This window comes from Dryas octopetala, chromosome 1 (genome assembly GCF_963921425.1).
Source record: "Dryas octopetala chromosome 1, drDryOcto1.1, whole genome shotgun sequence".
In the NCBI taxonomy this organism is placed as follows: domain Eukaryota; kingdom Viridiplantae; phylum Streptophyta; class Magnoliopsida; order Rosales; family Rosaceae; genus Dryas; species Dryas octopetala.
The window spans coordinates 4,233,795-4,261,171 of NC_141366.1; the positions used below are offsets into that span (position 1 = coordinate 4,233,795).

Here is a 27,377-nt window from a genome sequence, read left to right on the forward strand (position 1 = left end):
CTTACAGTTATTATTGCCGCGTCCACATAGACTCCACACGCCATATGCTTTGGTTTTGTTTTTTTTTTGTTTTTGTGTGCGCTAGACAGCTAGAACACGTTTGAATACTATAGCTGTGTGTGACGCACTTTCTTGTGGGATTAATGAAGTATTACAGTAGGTTTCCATTTGGCATTTGCCAACCGAAGCAAGTACTGCCAGTCTGCCACTGCTGGAGCCTGGTGGCTAAATAATATTCTAAGGCCTACTTAATTACCAACTGCCCCCACACCTCTTTGATTAATCTTCTTTTTATAGTCTCTCTTTCTTTGTACAAGCTTAATTACCTTCAAAAGGTGAAAGACATCCCCAAGTGGTAAAATGTGAAGTTTAAGTTCAAGCTCTCACATATTTGTAAAATTATGGTACCAATTAATATGATAATATTTTGTTTGAATGTTAACGAAATTCACACTCATAAAAAGGAATATATCCCTGTACATTTTTCTGGAATTAGTGTAGTGGTATTAGTCTTAATTATTATTTTACAAGAAAAAACTATATTTTAACTGAAACACGACTGGTGAGTGGTGACATGGTGGAATGACAGTAAGGGAGAGTTGTTGTCAACCTTTAGTGTTGAGTTTGATGTTTAAGAGGTATCTCTACTTTTTACCTGCTTATTAATTTTATTTTATTTGTTTCTAAAAGAGACGGTCATCACTTCACTAGTTGTGACTTGTGAGTAAATATCTGTCTGTTACTCACGAGTCACGACAAAAGAAAATTTTGTCTGTTACTCATGAGTGATAACTCATACGTCATACCCTAAAAAAACCCTCTTCATAAATTTTCTTCATTTTCCCACTGGTCCCTTTATTTATGTAATTTCTTCACTTTACCAAAGCAAGGCCAACCCTCTGAAACTGCCGGTTTTTTTCTTTTTGTTTTCTCACTCATGCTGCAACTCCTTTGACTCCGTTTCTCTTCGTTATTGTTTTTGTTAGTTTAATGCACAAATAAAAAATCTTTGAACCCGTCAGTGTCCATCTGAGGTTGTCATCTAGTTCGAACCAGCTTGCGCTTTGCAAGATTTGTGCACTGTCTTCCTCTCATTTCCAATTTTGCACAATAAAAGAAAAATCTTTTCTTGGACTCTAAAAAGGTGCATCAGATTTGCTTTGCCTTGTGCCCAGGGATTACACATCGGTCTCTCTCAATTGGAGCTCACTTGATCTTGAAGGTGACATCTTTTCACTTCCTCAGTCAATTGTCTTCCCGTGTTTCCATTTAAATTCTGTTTGTGATTTGATGGATTAGTAGAAATTCCTGTATTGCTTTTTTTGGTGTTTGAGAACCCAGATTTTTATTCCCAAATAAGCTCAAAGAAACCCAATCTCTTAGTTCCTCTATAAATTTCCCAACTTTTTGATGATGGGTTATAGAAAATTTGATCTGTTCATCTGGGTTTTGTCAATCGTGTGTTGGGTATGCTTATGTAGTGGATTTACTCCTTTAGACAATTACCTTATAGACTGTGGATCATTCACCAATACTTCAGTGGGTAACCGTGTCTATCTAGCAGATAACTTGGCTTCAAAATTCCTTTCAACCCCAAAAGATGTTCTTGTCAATACTTCTTTGAAATCAATCACTTCCTTTGATGATTCGCCGCTGTATCAAACAGCAAGAATCTTTACTGAATCCTCAAAGTACACCTTTCCCATACGCGGGAGTGGTAGACACTGGATCCGCCTTTATTTCTATCCATTTGTTTTTGGTAGTTACGATTTGAGCAAGGCGAGTTTCTCTGTTTCCACCCAAAACCATGTCCTCCTCAGTGATTTCAGTGTTCAAAACACTTCTTTTAAAGAATTTTCAGTAAATGTGACTTCAGATACCCTTGTTATCACCTTCACCCCTTCAGCCAATTCATTTGCGTTCGTAAATGCCATAGAAGTTGTTTCAGTCCCGGACGAGCTCATTACTGATGATGCCAACACAAGTCCAGGAAAATTTCAGGGTTTGATGACTAAGGCTTTAGAGACAGTTTGGAGGGTGAATATGGGTGGACCAATGGTGTCCTTTGAGAATGATACCCTGTGGCGAACTTGGGTTCCTGATCAAAGTTTTCTACTAAGCGGGAACCTTGCCAAAGATATCTCAAATATTGGAGCCGTTAAGTATGTTGCAGGTTTGGCAACCCCAGATATTGCTCCACAAACTGTCTATGGTACCCTCACTGAGATGAACTCAGCGAATAATCCCGACAGCAACTTCAATGTGACCTGGGAGTTCAATGTGGATCCAGGATTTCAATACCTTGTTCGGTTTCACTTTTGTGATGTAGTAAGTAAAGCTCTTAATCAGCTTTACTTCAATGTATATGTGGACTCTTGGAATGTTGCTCCAGATCTCGATCTGAGTACTATTTCAGTAAATGAGATTGCTGCGGCGTATTATATGGATTATGTTAGAACGTCTGCTGTCAGCAATAAGCTTCGTATTAGTATTGGCCCTTCCACTTTAAATAATGTGTATCCTAATGCCATTCTAAATGGGCTTGAGATTATGAAAATGAACAATGCAGCGGGCAGCCTCAGTGGAGCAAACTCTGTGATTATTCCTTCAGGTTCAAGTTCACAAAATAATGTTGGAGTAATAGTAGGTGCCAGCATTGGGTCATTTGTTGCACTGGTATTGGTTGGGTTTCTCTTTGTTCTGTGCAGAAGAAGGAAAAGACTGGCAGTCCAAGGCCATTCTAAGACATGGATTCCTTTCTCCATGAATGGAGGCAATTCTCACACCATGGGAAGTAAATACTCATATGGAACAACTGCTAGTACTGCTTCCACCCTTGGGTATCGCTTTCCTTTTGGGGTAGTTCAAGAGGCTACGAACAACTTTGATGAGAGTTGGGTTATTGGAATTGGTGGTTTTGGGAAGGTATACAAAGGAGAGTTCAATGACGGAACTAAGGTGGCTGTCAAGAGGGGAAATCCACGATCTCAACAGGGACTTGCAGAGTTCAGGACTGAAATTGAAATGCTTTCTCAATTCCGTCACCGCCATCTTGTCTCATTGATTGGGTATTGTGATGACAAGAATGAGATGATTCTGATATATGAATATATGGAGAACGGAACCCTAAAGAGTCACCTCTATGGCTCAGGTCTACCCAGCTTAAGTTGGAAGGAAAGGCTTGAAATATGCATTGGATCAGCTAGAGGACTTCACTACCTTCACACTGGCTATGCAAAAGCAGTTATTCATCGTGATGTGAAGTCTGCAAATATCTTGCTTGATGAGAACCTCATGGCCAAGGTTGCTGATTTTGGGCTTTCCAAGACAGGTCCGGAGATTGATCAAACCCATGTGAGTACGGCAGTAAAAGGGAGTTTTGGATACCTTGATCCTGAATATTTTAGAAGGCAACAACTGACAGAGAAATCAGATGTGTATTCATTTGGGGTGGTTTTGTTTGAGGTTCTTTGTGCAAGACCGGTTATAGATCCATCCCTTCCAAGGGAAATGGTGAACTTGGCTGAATGGGCAATGAAATGGCAGAAGAAAGGGCAGTTGGAGCAAATCATAGATTCTACCCTTGCAGGAAAAATTAGACCAGATTCTCTTAGGAAATTTGGAGAAACCGCCGAGAAATGCCTGGCTGACTATGGTGTTGACAGGCCCTCCATGGGAGATGTCTTGTGGAATCTAGAGTATGCCCTTCAACTTCAAGAAGCAGTGATTCAAGGTGATGCTGAAGAAAATAGTACCAACATGATTGGTGAGCTATCTCCGCAAGTCAACAATTTCAACAACGTCGATACAAATGATTCTGTTGCACAGTTTGAAGTCTCAAGTGTGGATGATCTTTCAGGCGTTTCTATGAGTAGAGTATTCTCCCAGCTGGTAAAGTCCGAGGGTCGGTGACTGTTCTGAGATAGGTTATGCTATGAGTTTAGCTTCTCTTCTGATAATACTTCTTTTGTGGGGTTCGCTGATTAAACTTCATGAAGAATTCTGAGTTCTCTCCTTTTGTACAGAAGGGGTGGTGGTTTGAGTGTGTTTTAGCCAATTCATAAGGATTTTATGTAACTTGTTTATTTCTTATTAATATTGATGAAGCAAAAATTTTAGTGTGGGATTGTTCCATTATTACAACTATGAATCACTTGTTCACATGATGGGATGATTGTGAGAGGAAGGTGTAGACGTCTTGTCTATGAAAACCTGGTAAAGTTTCATTTCCTCTTTATTCAGGTATTTTAATGTGAGTGATTTTCACACAATATTTGTCTAATCAATGGAGAAAGGAAAAGAAAATTGCATGTACACACTCTCTGTAAAGTAACCATCTTACTTTCATGAGGTACTCAGCTTTGAAAGACATGACTCGCATTAAGTAATCTGTAAATGGGCTTTTGGCTTTAGCCCAATATTGAAGTTAATTAATGACCTGAGTAAGGCTTCAGGAAGCAAAAATAGTTAGAAGTTTTATGGCAGTGGATAATGTGTTGAAATTAAAACTAGCAAAACAAGCAAAAATTGGCCCATGCAGGTCTCGAACCTGCGACCTTCGCGTTATTAGCACGACGCTCTAACCAACTGAGCTAATAGGCCAATTGATGTTTGGGCACTACAAAATCTTAATTTAATTTATATTGTACTATTACCCTTTTTGTCAATATTTTTCATAAACTAATTTCTTTCCATTTCCCGTAAATATTGAGATTCGGGACTTGTTACTTATTATCTTCATAAGATTTAATAACTTTGGACTTCAGACCAAAAAAAACAAAAAAACTTTGGACTGAAATAAAATATAATAACTAAAATATTCTCTTGGATAGAGGTTGATGTCACAAGTCTAAAGGTTATATAAAAATTAAATTGGGCAACTATCAAACCAAATATTCAAAGTGAATAAAGGTTTTGGCCAAAAAAAAAAAAGTGAATAAACGTTATATATGAGGTGATAATGATAGGTTGTTAAACTTGTGTGAATGATCATGGGTTCTTGAATTCATAAACCAAACTCTAACCTACGTACCATGCTACATTGCCAAGGGTCAGTTTGGCTAAAGACTTAAAAACCATTTACACTACCTGATCAATCAGCCACAAAGTGACCAATTGATTGTCTACAAGTACAATTTGACGTGCATGTGCAAGGAACTATTATGTTAACCTTAACGTCACACAACAAACTAATAAGATTTTAACACTTGAAGTTCATCTCATTTATTACTGGATCATCATCATTTATATCGCATGAATGTATAGAACTTATTTTAGATTAATTTTTCTGTAATCCAAAATTACTTACCCCAGAAGTATGGTCCGTAGTCCGTCCAAGGAAACCACAACAAAACAAACTCCGAAATCCGAATCCAAATGTGCAGAATCCCCATTAAGAAATCGAGGAAAGCAAACACACGTGAGGAGTGATCACATCATTCTGGTTACGTGGAGCGACGTCATTGGCTGTGCATTTGTAACCGTTTACTTCGACAACTACCCTAACACACACACTCTCTCTCTATCACCACTTGAATCGCTCTTCCGCTCCTAACTGACTTGGGGTTCAGAGTCGAGACTCGGAGAGAGAGTTGAGAAACAGAGAAAATCTGATCACCTGCTCCGCGCTGAGAACTGAGGTTCCACCTCTTCCCTCTTCTGCTTTGATCATCCAAATTTTCAGTTCCTAGTTATTCTCTGAATTTGCTTTTTTTGTTACTCTGTTTTGCTATCTCTGTTTTTCTCTGATCATTTTCTGAGTGACCAAACAGCCGAACACGAAGGCTAATGCAGGTAATGAAACCGTAAGAAGACTGAAACAGTTGGATTGTTTTGCGTTCAATTATTGGATTCAATGGGAAAAGATGAGAATTCTCCGGTTACAAGAACAGAGACGTTTCCGGCGTGGTCGAAGGACGTGGAGGAATGCGAAGACGAATTCCAGGTGAAGCGCGAATCGGGACTTTCCGAGGAGGAAGTCGAAAAACGCCGAAAGGTGTACGGATGGAACGAACTGGAGAAGCACGAGGGCCAGTCGATGCTGAAGCTGTTGTTGGATCAGCTGAGCGACACGCTGGTCAGAATTCTGTTGGCCGCGGCGGTTATCTCCTTCGTGCTTGCGTGGTACGACGGCGAAGAAGGCGGCGAGAAGGAGATCACGGCGTTCGTGGAGCCGCTGGTGATCTTCTTGATTCTGATCGTGAACGCGATCGTGGGGATTTGGCAGGAGAGCAATGCCGAGGAGGCGTTGGAGGCGTTGAAGGAGATTCAATCGGAGCACGCGACGGTGATAAGGGACGGCAAGAGGATGACGAATTTGGCGGCGAAAGAGCTCGTTCCCGGCGATATTGTGGAGCTGAGAGTTGGTGATAAGGTGCCGGCCGATATGAGGGTTTTGAGCCTTGTGAGCTCGACGTTTCGGGTCGAGCAGGGTTCGCTGACCGGAGAGAGCGAGGCAGTGAGCAAGACTGCGAAAGCTGTGGCGGAGAATTCAGACATTCAAGGGAAGAAGTGTATAGTTTTCGCGGGAACGACGGTAGTGAATGGGAATTGCATCTGTTTGGTTAGTCAGACTGGGATGAAGACGGAGATAGGGAAAGTGCATTCTCAGATTCATGAGGCTACGCAGAGCGAGGATGAAACCCCGTTGAAGAAGAAGTTGAATGAGTTTGGGGAGGTTTTGACTGCCATTATCGGAGTGATTTGTGGGATTGTTTGGCTGATCAATGTCAAGTACTTTCTCAGTTGGGAGATGGTTGATGGGCGGCCCACGAATTTTCAGTTCTCGTTCGAGAAGTGTACTTATTACTTTAAGATTGCAGTGGCATTGGCTGTGGCGGCCATTCCAGAGGGCTTGCCCGCGGTGATCACCACCTGTTTGGCGCTTGGCACAAGAAAGATGGCTCAGAAGAATGCACTTGTTAGAAAGTTGCCCAGTGTTGAGACTCTTGGTTGTACCACTGTGATTTGTTCTGATAAAACTGGTACCTTGACTACCAATCAGATGGCTGTGGCAAGGCTTGTGGCCATTGGTACTCGGCCTGGTAGCCTTCGAGCATTCGATGTGGAAGGAACTACATACAACCCTTTTGATGGGAAATTACAGGACTGGCCGCCGGCAGGTTATATGGATGCTAATGTTCAAATGATTGCAAAGATCGCCGCTGTGTGTAATGATGCTGGTGTTGAATTATCTGGGACTCATTATGTTGCCAGTGGAATGCCCACCGAGGCAGCTCTGAAGGTAAAATGGCTATCCTATTCTTAAGTGTTTTCTGCTTTTTATTTATTCTGAAATTTGGACTGCTGTTGTTTGCTTGGATTACAAGAAATGAGAGAAATACCACAACACTTTTATCAAAACATGTGTGTTGTTTTGTTCCCCAGCTGTGTTCTTTTAGTAGTCATATTTGAGGTGCAGAACAACCAGTCTCTCTATTTAGTTGTTAATGAACTTTCTGGTTTGGTCCAGGTTCTGGTTGAGAAGATGGGACTTCCTGAAGCATTAAATTCTTGTTCATCTTCACGTTCTGGAGATCCACTACGTATGTAACTGATTCTTAAATCATTTATTGTTTCGTGATTTTTGCTTGGGCCTAAAGGTTTTCTTATTTTTCTTGTATCATTATTACATTGAAGGTTGTTGTCAACTTTGGAAAGAATTGCATCGTCGAATTGCAACACTTGAGTTTGACCGTGACCGCAAATCCATGGGTGTCGTTGTGAATCCTGGCTCAGGAAGAAACTCACTTTTGGTCAAGGTACATTTCCTGATGATAAACTCACATGCTATATGTGTTCTTTATTCACCTAGATAAACTGTCTTCCCATTAAAATTAAATTTGGCATTTTATGTGTTCATATATATATATATATATATATATTTTTTTTTTTTCTGCATTTCATGTTTATGCCTTCCCAATCTAGAACTATCAAATTCCTTGTTCAAGATTTGGCATGCGTTACTTCTCAGTGACATTGAGTATCTCGGTCAATTCGCATTGTTTTTATGAAATATTTATGACTAAATCCTACTTGACTTTATACACCTCTGCAGGGTGCGGTTGAAAATGTATTGGAACGGAGCTCATTCATTCAGCTACTTGATGGCTCCACTGTAGAATTGGACCAAAGTTTAAGGGATTTTATCTTAGACAGCCTCCATGAAATGTCAACTAATGCATTGCGTTGTTTGGGTTTTGCATACAAGGAGGATCCGCCAGAGTTCACAACGTATAATGGCGATGAAGACCATCCAGCTCATCAGCTTCTACTTAATCCTTCCAATTATTCTTCAATTGAGAGTAAACTTGTTTTTGCTGGCATGGTCGGGCTAAGGGTGAGTGTCCTCCGTCTTTAGTCTTGTCTGGCAAATCTGTAAAGTTTGTGTTGTTCCCTTTCCATATAATTTTGCTAGTAAAATTTTTAAAGGTTCTGACACACTTGTTCACTTAATTGTAAATTGTTTTAAGGATCCACCGCGAAAGGAGGTCCGTCAAGCGATTGAGGATTGCAGAGCTGCTGGAATCCGTGTTATGGTTATTACAGGAGACAACAAGAATACAGCTGAAGCTATTTGCCGTGAAATAGGTGTATTTGGACCTTCTGAAAATATTAGTTCAAAAAGCTTAACAGGAAAAGAATTCATGGATCACCATGATCAAAAAAGTCATTTAAGACAAAGTGGAGGCCTTTTGTTCTCTAGGGCTGAGCCAAGGCATAAACAAGAGATAGTGAGGCTGCTGAAGGAAGATGGTGAAGTGGTTGCAATGACTGGTGATGGAGTGAATGATGCACCTGCCTTAAAGTTGGCTGACATTGGGGTTGCAATGGGCATCTCTGGGACAGAGGTATATTAATGATGTTACCTCTTTATTTTTATTTCTTTTTCTTTTGTGTTTTCCTTTAATCCAATTTGTTGAATATTTCCATGATCATGAAGGAACCCAGTCCATGCAGTTTGTGTCTGCACATGCATTGTATGGTGCTCATGATGAACTGATGATTAAGCAAGACTTATTCAATAGCTTTTTCATTAGTTGATTTACTTGTTGCTAGTGCATGAGTATGCTATTAGACAGCATTCTGGATAGAGCATGCAGAATGCTTACAAAATTATATGTATACTTATAATATTAAATGTGTTTATAATTCCTGATTACATATCAAAATTGTTTTCTGCCTTCTCAACATAGTTACATTCACCTGATACCCTTCAACAGAAAGAATGCATACTTGTGAAGTCAAGGTCATAGCCCTTCATCAAAAACCATTTTTGTTGACTCGTCTACATCTTGTGTCCTAATATGCTTCTTAATTCTTATAAGGTCTTTCTAATTTCATTGTTTTGTCCAAGAATACTCACAATTCATGTACTCATTTATTTTCTCATCATTCCTGGTCCACTTGTTCCAGGTTGCAAAGGAAGCCTCTGATATGGTATTAGCAGACGACAACTTTAGCACTATAGTTGCTGCTGTCGGGGAAGGCAGATCTATTTACAACAACATGAAGGCTTTTATCAGGTCTGATTCCTCTCCCTCTAAAGCATGTTCATCTAAATGTATACCTTGCTGTCAAATCTTATTTTAAACTTGCATTTAATACTTGTTTCTTTGATTCTCAGAAATTGGAATTTCTGCTGTCATCTTTAACCCCCTGCCTCAACTGCAGGTACATGATTTCCTCGAATATTGGCGAAGTTGCATCCATTTTTCTGACAGCTGCCTTGGGTATTCCAGAAGGCATGATCCCGGTTCAGCTTCTCTGGGTCAACCTGGTTACCGATGGACCCCCAGCGACAGCTTTGGGATTCAATCCTCCAGATAAAGATATAATGGAGAAGCCCCCCAGAAGAAGCAATGACTCACTGATCACTGCTTGGATTTTATTCCGTTATCTGGTACAAGAACAACATATATTTCAGATGACTTAGTAATAGTTTGTGCTAATATAGATTCAAGGAAATTCATCGTGAAATCTACTCTAGTTTCTCATCAGACAGCTCTACATTCTTTTTGACCTGTTGCAGGTGATAGGGCTCTACGTTGGGATAGCAACAGTTGGGGTATTCATTATCTGGTACACTCATTCCTCATTTTTGGGCATTGACCTGAGCAAAGATGGTCATAGTCTTGTCACCTACTCTCAACTTGCAAACTGGGGCGAGTGCTCTTCCTGGGAGGGGTTTTCAGCATCGCCCTTCACAGCTGGTGATCAGGTGTTCAACTTCGACACAAACCCATGTGAATATTTCCGCACTGGCAAAATCAAAGCCTCAACTCTCTCCCTTTCTGTCTTGGTTGCCATTGAGATGTTCAATTCCCTCAATGCTTTATCTGAGGATGGTAGCCTCTTGACAATGCCCCCCTGGGTTAACCCGTGGCTCCTTCTAGCCATGTCCGTCTCCTTCGGTCTGCACTTTTTGATCCTCTACGTGCCATTCCTTGCTCAAGTATTTGGCATCATCCCTCTCAGCCTGAATGAATGGCTCTTGGTGTTGGCTGTTGCTTTTCCGGTGATCCTAATCGATGAGGTTCTCAAGTTTGTGGGAAGATGTACGTCTAGGTTGCCAGAGTCTACTACTGTAGAGGTAACTAAGCGCAAAGCAGAGTGAGCACCAAGATCAGTAATTGGAGAACCAATATTCAGAGCTTCAGATTTATTGAATAGACCAGTAGTGCATTTCACAATACAACTTTGCTAACCCAAAAATAGAGTCAATTCTCACCACATTATTTTTGTGGTCATTCTCTCTCCCTGGATTTTACTTCTGCAATTCTGTGCTACTTCAAAAAGTTCAGAGTCTAAAACCCAGATGAATTTTAAAACTTGCGAAGGCATTATACTAAGCATAGGCATCTAACTATTTCATCTTCGTATTTAAACGTAAAATCAAAAGATAATTGCAACTTGCAACACACTCTGGAAAAAACCTTGCAACCATACTGAGCTTTCACCACACAATTAAATTTAAAATTTAATTCAGAACAGCCATTTAACAAAATGCATCTTTAATCCAAATTTAACACTTGGACCCAAAATAGGAACATTTATAACTAAAATAGATTTTCATGATAAAAAATAAGCTATTTTTCAATAAGTTAAATTTTAGCTATTTTGATTTCATCACTTTGCGAATGGCATAATTACTGGTATAACAATTTGCAATAACACTTAGTTGTGGTGCTAATTCATAGAGTCCAAATTCAGGACCAAAAATTGCTGGTCACAAAAGTGAATATGCCTTTAATTACTTCTAAATCACAAATCAGAGATGGAATTGCAAATCACAACTAAGATTTAAAAAACCACAACATAACTAGTCGAGTAATTACAGTAGGAAGCATCAATAACCTAACAGCCCCAAATTTCGAATCCCCATCCCCATTCCATTCTTGACAGCAAGACTTTGATCCCAAAAAACCCTAACCCCCAAAACCATACAGAGTCCTACCCTGCCTCTTGAGCGCGTAAACCACGTCCATGGCCGTCACAGTCTTCCTCCTGGCGTGCTCCGTATAGGTCACAGCATCACGAATCACATTCTCCAGGAAGATCTTGAGGACTCCACGAGTCTCCTCGTAGATCAGACCGCTTATACGCTTCACACCACCTCTGCGAGCCAAACGCCGAATCGCCGGCTTTGTGATTCCCTGAATGTTATCGCGGAGGACCTTACGGTGCCGTTTTGCTCCTCCCTTACCCAATCCCTTGCCTCCCTTACCACGACCCGACATTTTGACCCGACTGAAATCTCAAAAATCTGAACGCAGAAATCAAAATCAAGTCAGAGAGGAAAGACGAGCGCCAAAATTGTACACTTGGAAGGAGTCAGACTGTTTGCTTTGTGAATAGTTTGAACGGGAAGTGTTCGGATATTGAGGGTATTTATAGGAGGGTGGGCATTTGGGAAGTAGAAGTCGATCCGTGTGGATAAAAAATAGAGGGTTGTGGGCCGTCGATGAATTTCAGTTAACGGGGGAGATGGAATTTTGGAGTGGGTACGGATCGATGACGTGGATGAGTGAGGGGTTCATTTTTACTTTTCAGCGCTTTATTTTGTGTTTCTTTTGGTTTTGATTTTCGTAGTGAAAGAGAACGCGGGCAGTTTGGCGCTGTTTACATTTGATTGCTCGAAAATTCATAAATCCCACCCAATTAACTAAAAACTTATCCCATGAGTCTATTTTTTGTATTCAGATTTACTGAATATAACAGTAGTGCATTTTACAATACAACTTTGCTACTACAAAAATACTCATTTCTCACCACATAATTTTGTGGGCCCACTCTCTCCCTGGGGTTTACTTTTGCTTCTTTTGTTTAAAAACCCAGTTGAATTTTGAAACTTGATACAAAGCATAGACACCTAACTATTTGATCTTGGTAATTAAATCCGAAATCATAGATGGTAGCAAGTTGCAACAATTAGGGCCAATGAACCACACAGTTGCCTTCACTCTTCATAATTTGGTATCCACAATCTAGAAAATCCGTTTTAAAGTATAATTTAGCAACTTTGATCATAATTTACCACTTCAATCCATCAATAAGTAGATTTTCACTACCAAAATTTCAATATATTGAAAAAAAAAAAAAAAAAAAAAAAAGGCTATTTTTAGCACAAAAAAATTTAGCTAATTTGATTTCAGGGTCAGCTCATTGGTAATGAAATAATTAGTCATATGTCACACTTTAAGAAAAATAGCATCCACTTCGCAATAAATTCATAAATTCCAGAATGAAAGCAAAAATTACGGGTCACAAAAACCGAAATTGCCTTTGATTTCTTCTGAAATCACAATTCAGAGAGGGAATTGCAAATTACAACTACAGAACCATTCAAAATCAAAGACCTAACTAGTAGAGTAATTACAGTAAAAACCATTGATAACCCAATCCCAAATATCCAATCCCGAGCCCAATTTCATTCTTGACAGCAAGACTTTGAACCCTAAAAACCCTAACCCCCAAAACCATACAGAGTCCTACCCTGCCTCTTGAGCGCGTAAACCACATCCATGGCCGTCACCGTCTTCCTCCTGGCGTGCTCTGTGTAGGTCACAGCATCACGAATCACATTTTCGAGGAAGATCTTGAGGACTCCACGAGTCTCCTCATAGATCAGACCGCTAATACGCTTCACACCTCCTCTGCGAGCCAAACGCCGAATCGCCGGCTTTGTGATTCCCTGGATGTTGTCGCGGAGGACCTTACGGTGCCGTTTCGCTCCACCCTTGCCCAACCCCTTGCCTCCCTTTCCACGACCAGACATTGTGACCCGCTAAAAATCTCAAGAATCTGAAAGCTTGAAGAGCGAGTTTGAGAGATTTGTTTGCTCTGTGAACAAATGAATGGGAACGTTTGGATTTTTCGAGAGTACTTATAGCAGGAGGTCGATTTTTGGGAAGAAGGGGTCGATCCGCGTGATAGCTGGGTAGAGGGTTTTGGACTGTCGATGGATTTGAGTTAACGATGGAGATGGAACTTTGGAGAGTGTGTGGATCGATGACGTGGATGAAGTGGGTGGTTGTTTTTACTTTTCAGCGCTTTATTTTGTGTTTCTTTTGGTTTTGATTTTCATATTGAAAGAGATGGCGGGCGTTGGCGCCGTTTGGATTTTAGAATGCAATGTGAAGCCCAGAGCGCCCAAATGATCCTTCGACTCGCTGCCTTTGGCCATTGCTAAGTCCAAACAAATGCAACTCAATACACCCACCAATTACTGACCTCACCCACCCAGTTTTCCCAGTCCTCACAAACTCGTGAAAAAATTATCAAACTTACTCATCAATATTCTTAAAAAGTTAAAATATCTTTAATTCCAAATCCTTTTCCTTTTATTTTGTGTTTTGAATGGAAGGGACCATGGTAGAGGTGTAGGATAATGCCATCAGAAACATAATAGAATTTTCTTCTTCATTTTATCAAAGGATATAATAGAGATATATAATGATTCATACTAGTATAAATATAATGAAAAAAATTTACAAACAAAACACATACTTTGATGGTTATTTTCTTTCAGGACATTAATTTTGTTTTGTGTTAATGAAAGACACATTTTCATTTTATGAAAATTAAGGATCATGTTTTTTTTTTTTTTTTTCAGTTTTTATCTCAACTTTGACCCAATGTTGGACCTATCAAAACTCTACCAAACTCATAAAAATTATATTGAGTTTAAAGATATGCATCTCATTTTTATAACTATATAAAGATCATCTAAATCGGATCTCTACAACTCTAGATAATCGGCCCCAAAGTAAGGTACCTGAAACTGTGCGATTTTTCAATTTTTTTTTTCATATGTCCGATTAGACAGTTTCGGGTATTTTATTTTTTGACCAATTATTTGAAGTTGTAGATGTTTGATTTGAGTAATATTTATATGGTTGTAAAGGGGACATGCATAGTTTTAAATCAAATATAGATTTGGTGGAGTTTTGATGGATCTAATGTCGGGTCAAAATTGAGATAAAATAGAGTCCTTAATTGACACAAAATAAAAGTATGTGTTTCATTAATATGAATTAAAATAAATGTCTTGAAATAAAACAACCATCAAAGTATATATTATGTTTGTAAATTTTTTTCAAACATAATATAGTACAACACAATTTAAACGAGTACATATATATAAAAAAAATCAAGTTGAGACATTGTTATTTAACTAATTTGGTCTCAAGCTTTTATTTAACTTTTAATACTGTCTTTCGAATACTTTAATCCAAAGAAGGACGATAAAAAACTTATAATCTCTTCCAATATTATAAAAAAAAAATTATTAAATCATTAAAATAATTTAATTAGTAAGTAGATAATTTAAGTAGAGCAGAAACTAAACCAATCAAATTACCTAAGACTTATTATTTATGTTGCCCCCCTAATAGTAACTTGAGTCTCACATCACCCCAGATCATCATTTCCTCTCTTTTTCATCCATTTCCCCCAAATTAGCTTGTGGGATTTCTTAATCTCACACTTAATGTCCTTTTGGCTAATTTCAAACCTTGCGCCTTATTGTGAATTGGGGTTAGCCGAGGACAAAAACTCCCAGGGCACCCGGTTTGAACCCTCCCCCTCCTTTGTAATAATAAAAAAAAAAAAAACCTTGCGCCTTATAAAAAATAAACGTTGGGTTTTATTTGTGAAAAAACAGAGATAGGGGGTGACTGAGCAATCTAGGGGTGGAACAGAGTCACCATTGTAGAACATGAGATTTTGCTTAAACCCTTAATCCCTAAACCCTCCAAAACAAACTAACCATCAAATCCATCTCCTCTCAACGTCAAATTTTCTCACCCTCCTGCTTCTCAGGTCATGGGCTTCTTCGACCTGAACATTCCGTACACGAACCCCTCGCCGTCCGATCGATCCACGCGCGCAAAGCTTGTGACGAAGGCCTTGGAGCTCGGCTACTCCGGAGTCGCCTACAACCGTACGATCAAAGGCGTGATGTCCGATCACGACCGTTGCTCCATCCCCCTCTTCACTCTCCCTTCTCTCCTCAAACACTCCCCTCACCTCCTCGCCTCCGTCAACTTCCACCGCGACCTCCTCGCCGTCCCACGCGCCTCCCCCTTCCGCCAGTACACGCGCCTCACTGTCTGCGCCGATAGCAATGCACAAACCCAGGCCCTCAATTCCGGTAACCCCGTATTGAAATCCTACGATTTGGTCGCTGTCAAGCCCATGAACCAGACCGCCTTCGATCAGGCCTGTGAGAAATTGGAGGTTTGTGCTTTATTGCCTCCATTTGTTTTTTTTTTTTTTTAATTCTGTTTGGTTTCTCGGAAAGGAGGTAGAAAGTTTGGATTTTTGTTTTGGTTTATGTAGGTTGATATAATTGCGATTGATTTCTCGGAGAAGTTACCTTTTCGTTTGAAGCAGCAATTGGTTAAAGCTGCCATTGAGGTTTGGTCCCAGAGAATCTGTTTGTTTATTTTTCTTCTTTTTTCTTTAAGTCTTTATTTAGGTGATAAGAATTTATAATTTTTGGATGTGCAGCGTGGTGTGTATTTTGAGATCACATACGCGAGTCTCATTGCCGATGTTCAAGCAAGAAGGCAAATGATATCCAATGCTAAGGTGAGAATTTATGAATTTACAATCAGACTTTATATTTGTTGCATAGGGTGATAATGTAACGTTGCAGTTATTTTCAGAATTTGAAGGGAGCTTCATAATGAAGTGGCAAGGAATGTCATGTTTGTTTGAATGCTGAAAGATCTTTTCTCTTGGAGTTGAATGGGGATTGAGTATGCTTTGATTCTAAGATATTAGAAATGGTTTGAACGTATTAGGTCTATAAAGACTATAATACACACACATGCACATATATCTATGTATATGTTAGTTTCTGATAGATACATCTACTCATCATCTGTGCACTGTTCCTCAGTTACTGGTAGATTGGACTCGAGGAAGGAATCTAATAATCTCAAGTGCCTCCCCAACTGCAAATGAGTTTAGAGGGCCATATGATGTTGCAAACTTAATGTCATTACTTGGGCTCTCTAAGGAACGAGCTAAAGCGGCTATTTCAAGAAATTGTAGGTATGATAACTTTCATCAATCTCACCGTCACCGTCTTGGAGATTTGACGTTTAATTCGTCCAATTTTTTTTAATCAATGTCTTGCAGGATTCTCATATCTAATGCTGTGAGAAAAAAGCACTTTTACAAGGAAGCCATAAGAGTTGAAGTGCGATCATCAGGTCAAGAAACTGACACGAACAAACCTTGGTCTAGTGACTTGTTTAAATGGGATCCCATCTCTAGTGGTGAAGGTGATTTGCTATTAGATGATTTGGCAAAGTCTTTCACTACCACCAGTAATAAAGTCTCCAAAACTGTCAAAGGCATTGATTTTGCTTCGGTTATTGACAGCATGCCATCACTTGGATTTCAAGTCAAGGATCTGATATCTGGAACTGATGTGGTTGTGTCCCAATCAATGGATACTGGTAAAAACATTGTTTCTGCTCCTGAGTTAATTGAGCAATCAGTTGCGACTGATGGAGTGGTTGTGCCCCAATCAATGGATACTGGTAAAAACATTGTTTCTGCTGCTGAGGTAATTGAGCAATCAGTTGTGCCTGATGGAGTGCTAGAACATCCCGATAGGCTTTATTTTCCTCAACCAGATCAAACTTCTCTGTGTGATTCTCTGTTGGAGCGACAGATGTTTGACTTTGAAAATCCTCAGAAGTTGCATTCATCTTGTGATGCTACCAAAGCTTTTATTGATGTTGCGGGAATTAACGCTCCTACAATAACCACTGAAGCAGAAGCAAAGAATACAGATGGAGCAGATGTGAATTTGGACTTGACTACAACAGAAATTCATGATTTGCAATCACAGAATTGTGTGACTAATTATGAATTGATTTTTGTGCCACCTGATGATAATCTAACATTTCAAACATTTCAAACATTAGACATTGGGTTAGATTCCGCCTGTAACGCTGATTCTAAAGTTGAAGTTTTCACTAATTATGAGGATACAGATATTCCTGCTCCTCATACTGAAGAGGCTAAGAGTGTTAAAAGTTCCGATGCACAAAGTGATCCGATTGATGAAACTTTTGCAGTGGTAGATATAAAAAGTATAGAAGAAAAATCTTTGGCCTTGAATTCATCACTGCATAAAAATATTTCAGAAACGGAACAACTTAGGGAGTCTGGAGATGATGCAGTTACATTTGCAAATCAGGTTCCTGTTCTGGAGTCTAACGATGAGATGATAGTAATTGATGATTATTCAGTTGCAAATCATGGGTCACCAGATGTGAAAATGGAAGAGCAAAAACATGGGGAAGCTGATACTGAAATGAACTATCCAGCCTTGGATCAATCTGTATCAGGTATGACTTCTTTTAGTATGCATGTCTTCTGCACTAACTTTTTTTTTTTTTTAATTTTGATGTTGATTGTGTTTGGGTATTAATTGTTCTGATCTGGGATCTGTCTTAATATGGGTTTCTTTGTTATGCATGCAGTCTGACTTCTGAGAATTACATTCTGTTGCAAAGTAGTAATATATACATACATGATTAACCCATGAGCTTGGGAACCGTATAACTATAGGCTGTCCTGGTCTGGGGTTGGTTGGCCATGCAGCACTTGTTATTATGTTTTATAGTTTATTGATCCAGTGTAACACCCCTTCCTACAGAGAATGTGTTCCGGAGTACGTAGCTGACTGAAAACACAAATTTTACATTGCTCAATGCATGAATTTAGCTGAAAAGGGATCACTGTTAGTTGTTTCTTTGTTTGATGATTCTTTTGTCATGGGCGAGAAGCAGGGATGTGATCAACTCGTCTTACAGCAGCATCTTTGTAGTACTGTTTTAAGTTTTCTTAACCATCCATGGCTTATACATGTCTATTGGGTACAGGGAAATCCAGAGCAAAAAGGAATAGACCTCATCAAGCGACTCTTTTTCCTCTCAAGCGATTGCTGCATCCTGTATCTTTCAAGAAGGCTCGGAAAAGTAAAAGCAAAATTAGGATGCCATAACTGTGCAATGATTTCCCTATATTAATATTATCGATAAATGTATTGATCGGCATATGTGAAATAGGTGAGTTAAGTGTGTTGCATTTTTTTGTTTCGTAATTTTGTCTAGTACACATGTTTAATGGCCGTAAATTGTATTCTCAATTTTGATCTTCTGAAAACTTCTATAGAGCTTCTTTTATAAATCACCAGATATGAATTGTCAAATTTACCTTTAAACTGTTCTTTCTAGTATTTCTACTTTTACTCTTTCTCATCCTATACTAACCATCGTATGTGTTAGGACATAGGATAGTTTAGAATAATTGAGCAGCTCCATGGTACTAAGCAAAGGCAAAGGCAGAGGTAGAGGTACTAAAAGGGCCCATCAGCTTCTGAATGACCCTATCATCAGGGACAACTTGCTTCCTCGTCCTTGCCTCGGCCTAAGATTTAGGAAGTTGACTGCAAAACCTCCCTCAAATTAATCTCTGTTATTAATTTTCACTCCTTGCCACTTTGTTTCTTTTTCCAACAAAATATTGCGACTTGATGGTTTCTTTTATTTTTTTGAGTTTGAGTCGCTCTATCAATTGCTTAACTGCATTTGTAAGTGTACCATCAGGACCAAATTGAAAATCAACCACCCCTTTAAGGGTCTACAACTTGTATGTCTTTTCTTTTCAATTTCTTTTACAATATATAATGTACTCATATCATTCAACTTTAATCTCCAATTTCAACTAACTGGTAGCCCACTAGGCTTTTAACCAACTCATACCAATCTGTATCAGGTATGACTTCTTTTAGTATGTATGTCTTCTGCACAATGTGTTTCGAGTGGATATGGATTGGTCTGCTTAAGATAGTGGATTGGACCTCAGCTATTTGTAGCAGCCCAACTTGGTTCAATAAGCCTTTCTGCACCAATATGAGGCCCATCCCGTGAAACCCAATTATTATATCTCTCACGTGGGCCTGGGCTTCCTCAACCCGTTAAACGTTGACCAACCAATGGACCAGGTTGCGGTACTGGGTACCTATTAATTAATAGTTAATTGCTGATTTCAATAGATGTTTGATGTTTCTATGCACTCCGTATTGTTAAATAAAATTATTGGACATCATGCTCTTGCAAGTTGCCACTTAAATACATAAATAGGGACAAGAATGGTGTGAATGAATTGATGATCACTCACTCTAATTAAACATTGGGATTTTATTATAGTTCTCACATGTAGAGCTGGGCTGGTGCAAAAGTGAACTTTTATTTTTGAGGAGGCATCATTTTACTTACTGGCGTTCATGTGCTACTGCACTTGTTTCGGTTTCTTTATTATTTTGAGTTGAATAGTTTTGTGTTTTTGGGTATAGTGGTGACAAGACCCCTCTCTTCTTGTCTTTTTGTTGAATCAATCCGGTCACTATCCTCGATCACCATCATTAAGCTTGCCTTTCCTCTTTTCCAAACTAGTCGGGGGCACTTCAAAACTCCCCTTTTTTAATTTGTTTCGATTGCTGAGTAAAATAGTAATAATAATGAAATTTACTATGGAATTGTAGTTCCAAAATTTTCAGCCCATGGATTTAGTTTATATGGTTTACATGTAACAATCGTCAGTAATCAAACCCATGTTTAGTATGTTATATATTTATTTTGACAAATTTTATAATGTAACGGGTTATTTTTTTTCTTTAAGATATAAAATGATAATCGATCACCGTTGAATGTAAAATATATATATATAAAATATGATTTTATAGTTATTTCAAAATTTTAAAGATATTTACCCAAAGCATGAGTGTATAGTGAACTTTTTGGAGTACAGCCTCAGGTGCTACATATTTAGCAGGGTAATGTCGTAATGATTAATTAGCAATTCTTGTATTTTAATTAAATTAATGTGTGTGTGTGTGTGTTTTGTCCTTGTTTAACAAAATTAACATAATTAAAGGTTTGCCACCGCCGGCTGACAAAAAAATCAAGAGCGCCGTCCTATCCCCACCTTTTAGAGTAGTTTGCCTCAAAAATCATAGCCTTTGGTTAAAGAAGATCAAAGTGGGACTCAGAGATTCTAGCTAATAATATATTATTCAAATTTGAAACGTAAGTCTGTATCTTTAATCATTCAGTAACATGAACGACACCAAATGATTAAATAGCATAAAGATATGATTATAAAATTGATTTGGCGTTTTATGAAGAAAGTGGTGTCATGGCTTAATTGTTAAAAAGATGGAAGTGGCCTAAAAGAAGCTTCTCCATATTGTATATCATATCTCTAATAGAATAGAAGTGATTTGTGTTTGTGGATCTCACTTCTACTATTAATGTGATCTATAATAAGCAATCAAATTTCACTCCTGTTTTTCTTACTCTTTCTAAATTCATTCACTGAATTTCGTTAAATACAATTATCTACACATTCGTGAATGACTATGCCCGAGCTAGTTCAATTAGCGGCTCTAGTTGTCGAAGCTAGTTTTCTCCTCCATGTACATGCAGTAATAAATAATAATTAATTACGTTTAAGAGTTTAACTTGATCTCTTTACAATGAGGTTGATTGACATGACATTCATAAGTACATATCGATATCTTGGCCATTTTTCCTCTTTGTCGATGGTGACTCTTTAAGGACTGAGACATGCACCACACCAATGTGATAAACCCATATCACATTCCAAACATCAATTAGGAAATTAATTGACTTGCATGTTGTAAAGTAACTCATCCATTCCTCACCTCAAATAGCATATAAGAGAATGACTGATTGATTGATTTGCTAGGCATATTTGTAGGGCTTGTGCCTGTCTAAATCTCCAACTACTATTTTAATGAAGAGTACAGTTCTAATAGATAGAAAACATATACAGTGCGGACACTATATTTATAGCAGACAAATTCAAAGATTAGAAAATTTATACTTTAGGATGGAAATAGTGATTCCATATATCTAGATCAAATGGTACAAAATGTGCATGTGCACATATGGTGAAGTGTCTGCACAGAATTTTCCCAATAGATGTAGCTCGATCAAGGAAGAAAAAGTAAGCACAAATTTTGTTCCTACTTTGAAAACTGTGCTATGGTGTGGTATTCGCGAACTGTTAAAAAATAAGATATAATTTTTAAACTCAAGTACATTTACATCCATCAAATATAAGGTCTATTTTAAATTAGTTTACGAATTATAAAACATTTCAAATTTTTCTATTAACTAACAAAAAACATACAAAATGATAGACAAAATCGAGTTGACAAAAAAACCGGACCGAATCAGATTATTTATATATATTTATATTTTATATTATATAAAAGTTATATATATTGAATAAAAAATGTGTAAGGTGTTTTTGCACATGCTTGGGTTCAAATCCATGACATTGTGAGGAGAGTCAAAGTATGAATTCCCACTACACCACTTAACCACTTGTGAAATTCAAGTACATGCAGTATATTTATAGGCATACTAATACTTGAAATATAATAATTTATAAAATTAAATATATTATATATATCATTCCTTTTAAAAAAAATATTATTTTAGGTCTCTATTTAAATTTTATCATTACAAAAAGTCTAAAAATTTTACTAGTTTATATTTTATATAATTTATAATTTCCATATTGTAAAACTATTACTAAAAGTCCAAAACTATAATTTATAGTTTATATACTAAAATTATTAGAGTATAGGGTTAATTTTTAAGGTATAAGGTTTTAGACTTTATGGTTTAGGGTATAAGGTTATAGTGTAAAATACCAATTATAATTTTATAAATTATTATATTTGAAATATCAGTATGCCTATAAATATATTGCATGTACTTGAATATCATAAGTGGCTAAGTGGTGTAATGAGAATTCACATTTTTACTATACTGAAGTGGTCATGGGTTTGAATCCAACATGGGCAAAAAACACCTTATTTTTTTTATTCAAATTATATAACTTTTATATAATAAATAAAAAATATATAAATAATCTGGTTTAGTCCGATTTTTTTGTCAACCCGATTTTGTTTATTATTCTGTATGTTTTTTATTAGTTCATGGATCAAGTTAAAATGAACCTTATAATTAATAGAGAAATTGGAAATGTTTTATAATTCGTAGATCAACTTAAAATGAACCCTATAATTAATGGAAAAATTTAAAATATTTTATAATTTGTAAACCAATTTAAAATAAATTCTATAATTGGTGAATGTAAATACACTTTTAACCTAATTTTTACTATTAGATAATGAGCGTATAATATGCAATGTCCGCACAAAAGAAAGTCTCCTATGTACTCGTCTCTCAGTGTCAGTGTCGGCCCAGTGCTTTCGCCGTTGGAGTTCTTTCCTATCTTTGAACATATACACTGCATATATATATATGAGTCAATGGATCTATCATGATCAGTAGTTCATTAAACATTCATGAAGATGGTGACTGTCACCATGAGTAATTTAATCAGCCCTTTATTTCTGTTCTTTTTCCATGACAATGACTTTGTTTTCATCTTTTCCCATCAGCTGTCACATGCAGCAGTGTTATTCTGGAAACACTGATTAAAGTAAAGCCTGAGCATGACCTTATATATGCAAACCCACATTACATTATTGCATAATAAATTGCTAATTCATTAGGCAATCAAAGACATCACCATTAAATTGATTAATTAAAGTCATAAAATTCCACATTGTCATTCTAACAGTACAATCAACCTATATGTACATCAGCTACACTTGAAGCTAAATAACGCTTAAAGCACCATGCATTCTGCATAATATATAAAAGTTCAAATCAAGCAGCCTAAAAATTGGCCTAGCTACTTGCTAAAACATTTGACATAGAATCAGTTCTATGTCCCTAGATTAAGGAATTTGATTCGATCGGAGAGAATGCATCGAGAAGGTTGATCCAATTATTGTCGTCCTGTTCGTCTTCCTCCCCACTAATGTGGCTCCACTGAACATGAGAAGTAATCTTCTCAATTTCGTCGTTCCTCGCAAATCGTCCTCTGATCCGCGGCCGGCTATCCGCCAGTGTCTTCCTACAAGCATACTGAATTCAGAAATGCAAAAAGATTAATTAAGGTTCAGGTTTCAAATGTACACTGACATAATAGCATAATGACATGGTGGTGGATCCTTAAATAACTGTAACACCTTGTAACACCTTATAGGAGTGTAAGTTCTACATGTTTATTATTAGACATGGTTGTATCTTTGTGACAAAAAAAACCCTTTTCTTAAGGAAAAAAAAAACGACTCATTAGAAGTGGTTCAGACACATTCCAAGACCAGAACATTTCATGGCTACTTGGTCAATTAATTTGTAGGTACTTTTGTTCAAAATTGGTATTTGGGTTCATGCTTTTACATTTGTAGGTAATTTCCGAGTGAAAGAACTTCATCTAGTTCAAGTCTTCAAGAAACCAAATAAATGTGTACCACTCCCTTGGGAAAGTTTACAATTTCAAACAGACACATCGAAGAGTAAGACAATAGAGGGTTGAACGTCTGTTAATAGGACCTGCAACACATAAACATGGAATGAAACTTGATATGGCGGCAGGATTAAGCATTATGTAAATAGATATTGGCCAACAAAAAGGTAAACATCGTATGATGGTTGAGATAACTAAAGCAATATTAATTGATTTCATACATGATTAAAGAATACTGATACAGAAAAACAAAAAAAAAAGAATTCTGATACAAGATATTTCATAAAGAATATTGGTACGTACACATTTATAAATCTGTTGTAGAATTCATTTATGAACGATGTCATTAGCAAATATATTATATTATGTGTATTTATTACACTAATTATTATGGACAACTATTTTAATAGATACATCGTTCAATTGACACATTATGTGATTTTAAAATGTACATAATTCCTTCATTTTCTAATACTTATCTTCGATTACTTGCTCTACTGTGACACATAACATATCCTACTATCCCATTTTCGTGACCATAATAAATGCCAATAATATGTACATAAATATGTGTGACAAGCCGCATAAACAATCATAATTAATATGGAGTGCTACAATTAATTAATTGATAATAGGTTTAGCATTTTCCGTGCAGCATATATAAACCATTTCATTTATATGTCACTTCATTAATTCGTTTTTTCAAACAAGCACTCCATATATTGTAGAGCTAGGTAGCTAAAAAGAGTACTAGTAAAACTTGCAAAAACCTTTATGTGAAACATGCACCATCTTTTCAACTATTTGAATATACAGAAACAATGTAGATCTATAGATAGATGTGACAGAAACAGGCACAATTGTAGCTAAGCTAGTGAAGGTAAGATTTTACATGGAAATGTATGTGTTCGCAATCGTGGGCCAAAAAGCAAACCACGAGTCGATTCCATTATACTCATGCCCATAAAGCCTAAAGTAGTTAGTGGGTCACTGACTCAGTAGGTGAATTAAGCAGCAACCAGCCAAAAAATGTGAATGATCGAATGAATGATGGGTAAAACCGTAAAAGTAAAATTAAAAGGATTCAATTATAATAAGAGTAATGAAGCAATTGATTATTAAAAACATAATTAACCTTAATGGTCTTGTTGAAGTTCCTGAGGTTTCTCTTGCTTCTGTACCTCTCAATCCTCTCTTTCTTCTCCTCGGGGCTGTAACGACACGCTTTGCTCATTCCTTCGATGATCATACTGCTCTCGCTCGACAGCGGACTGCTTTCCGATGATGATTTGTAACTATGCAACTGCTGTAGAGCTAATTGCATTTGTACCCCATTATTATTCATATTAATCCTCTGCATGCACCCACATCAAAATAATTAATTAACAGATTAAAACTTAATTACTCACTCACTCTCATGCACTTACTACGACGTCGTGTTTTTGTATATTTGTGGGCATTTAGGTCATTTTATTTGAATTAGTAACTGTCGTACGTGGAAGTATGGAACCAATTAACCTGCAAGTCCAAGTCCCCGGTGCTGTAAACCCGGCGGACGGCTGGGCCGGACTCCAACTCCAGCAAGTCCGAGACGAGCCGGTGGGTCCCGCTACTCTTCTGGAGGGAATGGCTGCTGACGCTCCGCTGAATCATCAGCGTGCTGGCGGTGGGCCCACCACAATCATCATGATGATGAGGCGTACTGGGCGAGCCGCCGTAGCTGCTGCAGCCGCTGCTGCAGCTGTTGCTGAACTCGGCTGCCGCCGCCGCAACCGCAGCCACGCCGAGCTGGTCGTAGGCCGCCTGGGGAGCGGAGGACCCCTGGAACTGGAAATCGGAGGCGCGTGGGAATGCGGTGTTGTTGTGACCGTACATTGCGCGTGGGGGAAGGGTTTCAGTTACAGCCTAGGAGTTTGAGGGAGGTTTGAGAGTGAAAAGTTGAAAACTGAAGATAAAATGAACATGGCTGGGAGAATGGGACTAGGGGGTACTTAAAGGAAGCCAAAAGAAAGCAGAGATCGAGGACGGGACAGGATGACGTGGATGCTGATGTAATTATTTAAAAGAAAGCGTTGACCTGGTTATTATTTCTGTTGCTGGGATGATGATGAGACGTTAGCCTACCCACAAATACAATGCGCGTCCACACCCACATATATATATATATATATCTCTCTCTCTTTGTTTCGCCCCAGAGTTGTTAGTCACTTAGTCTGATCGAGTAAGAAGAATAAGATCAGTAATGGAAGGCCCCCTATGACTCTATGAGAACTTGCTTTTAGGTACGGCGTCGTGGCTAAAGATATAGGTAGGGTTTCACTTTCTACATGAACCCAAATCAAAAGTAGTCGCCGTTATAAGCTACCTAATTGCACTCATAAAGTAATTCAATATGTAATATATATGCCTGCTCATCAGTGCTCTAGATAAACATTAATAAAGAACAGGGTAATTACGTACAGTGAAAAGCTAGCTAGGTCATGTATGCACCTCCGAGTAATTATTTTGAATTAATTACACTATGTAACCATATTACAGTTTTACATAATACTTTTTTTTAATAATAAAATAATTATAATATTGTATAAGTTGTAAATGAAAAATTGCACTATAAATATCGAATGAGAATGAGGTATAAACAGATTTAACAGTTAAAAGATTTACTAACCCAACCCATAATAGTGAAAAGCCATTATTGTATTAATCTCTAATAATGAAAAAGTAACAGTCTCGAGATTCAAAGGTTAAGAAACCCATTTCCTTATTAATCTCTAATACTGAAAAAATAAAACTATCAAAATATATTTAAAGGTTAAAAATATGCTTGTATATTATTTAGGTTAATCCCTAAACCCTAAACCCTAAACCCTATATTTTTCATGCGTAAGCCCATGTTGTGTATGAATGAATTATATGCGGAGGCAGAAACGCACAAGCTTGTAGCTAGAAGCGTAGTACAAATTAAGCATGTGAATCTACCACCCAAACCCCACACAGGTACGTACACAGTACTGTACCAATGTCTCTATACTGACACCCACCCAAACTCAATCCCAAACGCATACATATTCAATTATTCATTACTCGCTCCATACTCCACAGTGATGAGGAAGCACATTAATTGTACATAATTTGTGTCAATCTTTTAATATTAATAATCTAGAGTTAGCACTTGTAATGGTTCGCACTTCAGAGTTCAGATGGTGTGTGTGTGTGTGTGGGCGCTTTTTTCCTTTTTTTCTATCAATTAATTTGAACTTAATTAGCTTGCTTTGGAGAAATCCTGCGTAAATATTTTCTATTCATTTTGTGAACCAATTGGGAATTAAGTTCCACTCACCCAACACATTCGGTCAAACAATGAAGTGGCTAGCTATATGTTGCAAATTGCAAGTAGTAAGAGTTTGGGACTTTTCAAAGTGGTCCTATAT

General features: G+C 37.8%; 6 protein-coding genes and 1 non-coding gene across 8 annotated transcripts; 3 read left to right on the plus strand and 4 right to left on the minus strand.

Annotated features, from left to right (window-relative positions):
* Window positions 1–900: 900 nt before the first annotated feature.
* Window positions 901–4,143, plus strand: HERK1 (hercules receptor kinase 1). Its single transcript, XM_086238964.1, has one exon. The coding sequence runs from the start codon at window positions 1,411–1,413 to the stop codon at window positions 3,910–3,912; it is 2,502 nt and encodes an 833-aa protein (XP_086095090.1). The 5' UTR covers window positions 901–1,410; the 3' UTR covers window positions 3,913–4,143.
* Window positions 4,144–4,528: 385 nt separating this feature from the next.
* Window positions 4,529–4,602, minus strand: TRNAI-AAU (transfer RNA isoleucine (anticodon AAU)). The gene has a single exon. It is a non-coding gene; the product is annotated as a tRNA-Ile (tRNA).
* Window positions 4,603–5,564: 962 nt separating this feature from the next.
* LOC147296684 (calcium-transporting ATPase 4, endoplasmic reticulum-type-like) lies at window positions 5,565–11,078 on the plus strand. Its single transcript, XM_086246235.1, has 9 exons — window positions 5,565–5,639; window positions 5,772–7,243; window positions 7,472–7,544; window positions 7,639–7,760; window positions 8,057–8,338; window positions 8,472–8,849; window positions 9,415–9,524; window positions 9,673–9,901; window positions 10,031–11,078. The coding sequence occupies exons 2-9, from the start codon at window positions 5,855–5,857 to the stop codon at window positions 10,613–10,615; spliced, it is 3,168 nt and encodes a 1,055-aa protein (XP_086102361.1). The 5' UTR covers window positions 5,565–5,639; window positions 5,772–5,854; the 3' UTR covers window positions 10,616–11,078.
* A 196-nt stretch (window positions 11,079–11,274) lies between these two features.
* LOC147296685 (histone H4) lies at window positions 11,275–11,842 on the minus strand. Its single transcript, XM_086246245.1, has one exon. It carries the CDS (start codon window positions 11,736–11,738, stop codon window positions 11,427–11,429), a length of 312 nt encoding a protein of 103 aa, XP_086102371.1. The 5' UTR covers window positions 11,739–11,842; the 3' UTR covers window positions 11,275–11,426.
* A 913-nt stretch (window positions 11,843–12,755) lies between these two features.
* Window positions 12,756–13,354, minus strand: LOC147296686 (histone H4). Its single transcript, XM_086253834.1, has one exon. The coding sequence runs from the start codon at window positions 13,274–13,276 to the stop codon at window positions 12,965–12,967; it is 312 nt and encodes a 103-aa protein (XP_086109960.1). The 5' UTR covers window positions 13,277–13,354; the 3' UTR covers window positions 12,756–12,964.
* Window positions 13,355–15,159: 1,805 nt separating this feature from the next.
* GAF1 (Polymerase/histidinol phosphatase-like protein) lies at window positions 15,160–18,715 on the plus strand. The gene is made up of 6 exons (XM_086254670.1): window positions 15,160–15,738; window positions 15,841–15,918; window positions 16,012–16,092; window positions 16,406–16,560; window positions 16,648–17,870; window positions 18,408–18,715. Exons 1-6 carry the CDS (start codon window positions 15,325–15,327, stop codon window positions 18,527–18,529), a joined length of 2,073 nt encoding a protein of 690 aa, XP_086110796.1. The 5' UTR covers window positions 15,160–15,324; the 3' UTR covers window positions 18,530–18,715.
* A 4,474-nt stretch (window positions 18,716–23,189) lies between these two features.
* Window positions 23,190–25,871, minus strand: LOC147296688 (CCT motif family protein). 2 transcript variants are annotated; one of them, XM_086229444.1, is made up of 3 exons: window positions 25,465–25,871; window positions 25,082–25,300; window positions 23,190–23,561 (listed from the first exon to the last, which is right to left on the minus strand). In XM_086229444.1, the coding sequence occupies exons 1-3, from the start codon at window positions 25,819–25,821 to the stop codon at window positions 23,367–23,369; spliced, it is 771 nt and encodes a 256-aa protein (XP_086085570.1). In that variant the 5' UTR covers window positions 25,822–25,871; the 3' UTR covers window positions 23,190–23,366. The 2 variants fall into 2 exon arrangements, with proteins under 2 accessions (XP_086085570.1, XP_086085571.1); XM_086229445.1 differs by lacking the exon at window positions 23,190–23,561 and adding an exon at window positions 23,570–24,032.
* Between the last annotated feature and the right edge of the window lie 1,506 nt (window positions 25,872–27,377).